At 44.0% G+C, this 4,216-nt stretch overlaps 1 protein-coding gene across 1 annotated transcript; it reads right to left on the reverse strand.

Annotated features, from left to right (window-relative positions):
- Positions 1-2,535: 2,535 nt before the first annotated feature.
- On the reverse strand, positions 2,536-3,385 carry LOC128108007 (60S ribosomal protein L8). The gene has a single exon (XM_052734333.1). It carries the CDS (start codon positions 3,347-3,349, stop codon positions 2,576-2,578), a length of 774 nt encoding a protein of 257 aa, XP_052590293.1. The 5' UTR covers positions 3,350-3,385; the 3' UTR covers positions 2,536-2,575.
- Positions 3,386-4,216: the final 831 nt, after the last annotated feature.

Below are 4,216 nucleotides of genomic sequence, written 5' to 3' on the forward strand. Positions count from 1 at the left end.
TTTTCTTTAAAAAAAAAAAAGGCAGGGTCTCACTATATAGCCTTGGCTAACCTAGAACTGCCTATGTAGATCAGGCTGGCCCCAAACTCAACAGAGATCCACCCGCTTCTGCCTCTCAAGTGATCTGATTAAAGGTGTGTGCTACCATGCCCAGCCTAACTGAATTCTTAACTGGTATCATTGTCATAAATATTACAGATTCAACATGAAAAATGCAGACATCAGTCATCACTGGACCATAGCTGCCACCACCACCACCACCACCACCATCACATTCAAAGAGTAGAAATGGTAAAGCCACCTGCCACCAAGCCTGAAAACATGATTTCAATTCCCCAATTCCCAGGCAGGACCCTCACATTGGAAGGAGAGAACTGACTCCAGCAAGCTGTCCTCTGACTTCTACACACATGCCAAGACATGCACACAACACAATACACAATAAACAAATAAACACACAAACATTTCAAAGAGTGAAGTTGACACAGCATCTCCTGCAGCAAGAATTCAAATAAATATCACCAACATCATCATCTTTAAAAACAAAAGTCGCCGGGCGGTGGTGGAGCACGCCTTTAATCCCAGCACTCGGGAGGCAGAGCCAGGCGGATCTCTGTGAGTTCGAGGCCAGCCTGGACTACCAAGTGAGTTCCAGGAAAGGTGCAAAGCTACACAGAGAAACCCTGTCTCGAAAAACCAAAAAAAAAAAAAAAAAGTCACAGTACTAAAAACGCTCAAATAGCCCACAAGAAACAGGCAAGGGGCAATAAAGGAACAGTAACAAAAACAAAAATACCAAACCAAATAGAAGATAATGCGCCTAAATCTGAACGTGTCTATAGTTACACGAATTATAAACTCTTTATGCATGTCCAAGACAGACACAGCTACGTTCCAAGACTTCAGTACTCTTTCCTGGATAATGAAGTCAGGGGATGGAAAGATTGCAAGAATGAAGCCCTGAATGATTGATCACCCAGATCTAGCCCACGCCTAGAAAACACTGCCCACAATGATCGCACAACCTGGAACATTCACCATATCCTGGGCGTAAAATGAAGCTTAAAAATTAAATGAATTCAAGTCATACCTATTATGGCCTCTGACTATAACAGGATTAAGCTAGAAATCACTAACAAAAAGATAATGAAAAGTGCCTAAAATATTTGAAGATTAAACAGTACATTTCTAAATAACCCAGCATTCAAAGCAGGCTTCTCAAGAGCTTTTTAAGTTTCTAAATAAAAAAAAAAAAAAGAAAAGAAAATATATTAAAAAGTATAGGACACATGCCTCAAAAGCAGTGTGAGAAAAAAATGGGCTGGAGAGATGGCTCAGCAGTTAAAAGCCGGAGCGACCGCTCAACAGTTAAGAGCACACACTGCTCTCCCAGCAAACCTGAGTTCGGTTCCCAGCACTCACATCAGGAGACTCACAACCGCCGGTAACTCCAGCTCCAGGGTATGTGACACACTCTTCTGGTTTCCATAGACACACAAGTTTACTGCATGCTGACTTCGTTTGTTTCCATCAGAGGAACATTAAATTGGTTGCATCGTTTTGAACAAACTTATTTGGCTTTTATAACAATGCTATGAGAGTGCTGCTGAAATTAGAGCAAGGTACAGTGGTACATATGCATGAAAATGCCACACTGAAACCAATTACTTTACACACCAATGCAGAAGAATTAATAATAAAAAGGCTCTGTAAATGTCCAGAGTCCAAATGCAGAATTAGATGTAACATGACAACCTGCACATGACCTTGATAGTCGCATTTACAGGTCTAGGGTTAGGAAGCAGGTCGCAAACTTTACTTCCTACTTGTGTTCACCTTAGACAAATTTTAACATAAGCCTATTTTATCATAAGGTTGGCTATCTAGAAACATTTACACAGCTGCTACCTTAAAATCTGACCTGCCACATCAAATTTGATCTTATGATCAATACTCTTCATAGTAAAGATTCTGAGCCCCGTTACTAAAACTCAGTCTTCTTTAATCCACTAGATCATTCTTGCTGTGTCTTATATCCAGGAGCTGTCTGTTTGTTTATAGACATCCAAGACACAATTGGGCAGCAACTCCCAGCTAGAACTGACTATCTCATTAGGATATCTACTATACCATGATTTAATTGAACTTTGAGAGGGCTGGGGTTTGACAATTTTTTCTAAATATAGAGTTTTCTAATTTTATACAAAATATAACATTGGGCACTTGGCTTTTTGTTTTCTCCTCCTGTGAGAATCAATATTACTGTTGAAAATGATTATTATTGTTGAAAAGGATCTAGATGATACCAGTTCCATACCATTTACTCATTAATTCATTTGTTCAACAAATATTTCAATGCTGACTATGTGACAGGCAAGATTTCCTCTCATAGGGCTAGCAATCTAACATAGGGAGAGGAGAAAACAGGACATCATTAGCCAAGTAATTAATGCTTTGACAGATCATGATAGGCATTTGGAAGGAAGAACCAGGTGATTTTATTTTATTTTATTTTATTTATTTTGGTTTTTTTTTTTTTATTAGCCAAAGGACAGACTTTATTAGCTCCTGAGCTCTAGTTCTCCTTCTCCTGTACAGTTTTGGTTCCTCGTAGTCGCCCAGTCCGGCGGGCAGCAATGAGACCCACTTTGCGCCCAGCAGGGGCATCTCTTCGGATAGTGGAGGGTTTGCCAATGTGCTGGTGGTTACCACCTCCAAAGGGATGCTCCACAGGATTCATGGCCACACCCCGGACACGTGGCCAGCAGTTCCTCTTTGCCTTGTATTTGTGGTAGGCACGACCAGCCTTTAAGATGGGTTTGTCAATTCTGCCCCCACCAGCCACAACACCAACAACAGCTCTGTTGGCTGAGGAAATGACCTTCTTGGACCCTGAAGGGAGCTTCACTCGCGTCTTCTTGGTCTCTGGGTTGTGGGAGATGACTGTGGCATAGTTGCCAGAAGCTCGTGCCAGCTTGCCCCTGTCCCCCGGCTTCTCCTCCAGACAACACACGATAGTACCCTCGGGCATGGTGCCCACGGGCAAAACATTGCCGATGTTCAGCTGGGCCTTCTTGCCGCAGTACACAAACTGCCCAGTGTGGATTCCCTCCGCGGCGATGAACAGCTCCGTCCGCTTCTTAAATCGGTAGGGATCACGAAAGACCACTTTCGCGAGGGGAGCGCCGCGACCAGGGTCATGGATGATGTCCTTTACGATGCCCTTAATATAGCCGTGCCGCTCGGCGAAGTCCACAGCACGCAGGCGCGCGGCGCCCTTACGGTGTTTCACGTGCGCGCGGAACACAGAACCCGCACCTTTCCGCTGCCCTCGGATCACACGGCCCATGGCGGCGAGTCTGCCGGCAAGCACGGCCGAAAGAGGAAATACCTATTTTGGTTTTTTGAGACAGGGTTTCTCTGTGTAGTTTTGGTGCCTGTCCTGGATCTCGCTCTGTAGACCAGGCTGGCCTCGAACTCACAGAGAGCCACCTGGCTCTGCCTCCCGAGTGCTAGGTTTAAGGCATGAGTCACAACCACCACCACCTCCAACCACCCCCCACCCCCAGCTAGGTGATTTCTTAAAAGAAACTGCTATGGAGGGAGTAGTCTATAAAGGGCCTCCAACAGGTAATATTGGAGCTGAAATCTCAAAAGTGAGTGTGAGAGAGCTATGTAGAAATGAAGGGATGGGATACAGAAGTTGTACCTGAAGGCAGGAGAGAGTTCAGGATGTCTTAGCATAGAAAGGCCAGTGTGTTTAGGGAAGAGTAAATGAGGGAAACATAGTGTGTATGGTGTCCAAGATGTACAGGAGCCAAATCAGGCAGAACTGCATAGGTCAACTGAGTTCAACTGTATTAGGAGATAAATGAGTCATTAATTTAAACCAGAGAAGAGACATATCTTTTTAAATTTTGTCTGTGTGGGGATGTGCATGTGGGGACCAGCCAACCTGTTGAACAGTACCTGAATAGGGGAGTGAGTAGTAAGAAAAGACAGAGACAGAAGATAGAATTGGGAGGGCTCTCAGTGAATATAGCAGCAGCCCCAAATTTATTTCTCATAGCCTTTTTATACCCAAAGCAAGGAGGGCAAAAGACTTCCTCACCATGCTTCAAGGAACAAACAAGCATAAACACCTTAATTCTCAAAACATCTAGTAACCACACCTTTGGCCAGTCATCCTGTTATTCAGCCTTGAGGAGCAAAGAAA

Source organism: Peromyscus californicus, unplaced genomic scaffold (assembly GCF_007827085.1).
Source record: "Peromyscus californicus insignis strain IS unplaced genomic scaffold, ASM782708v3 Scaffold_12__1_contigs__length_115047231, whole genome shotgun sequence".
Taxonomy (NCBI): Eukaryota; Metazoa; Chordata; class Mammalia; order Rodentia; family Cricetidae; genus Peromyscus; species Peromyscus californicus.

Coding starts and splice junctions, on each gene's coding strand:
- LOC128108007 (XM_052734333.1), bottom strand. CDS start 3,349: ATGGGCCGTGTGATCCGAGGGCAGCGGAAAGGTGCGGGTTCTGTGTTC.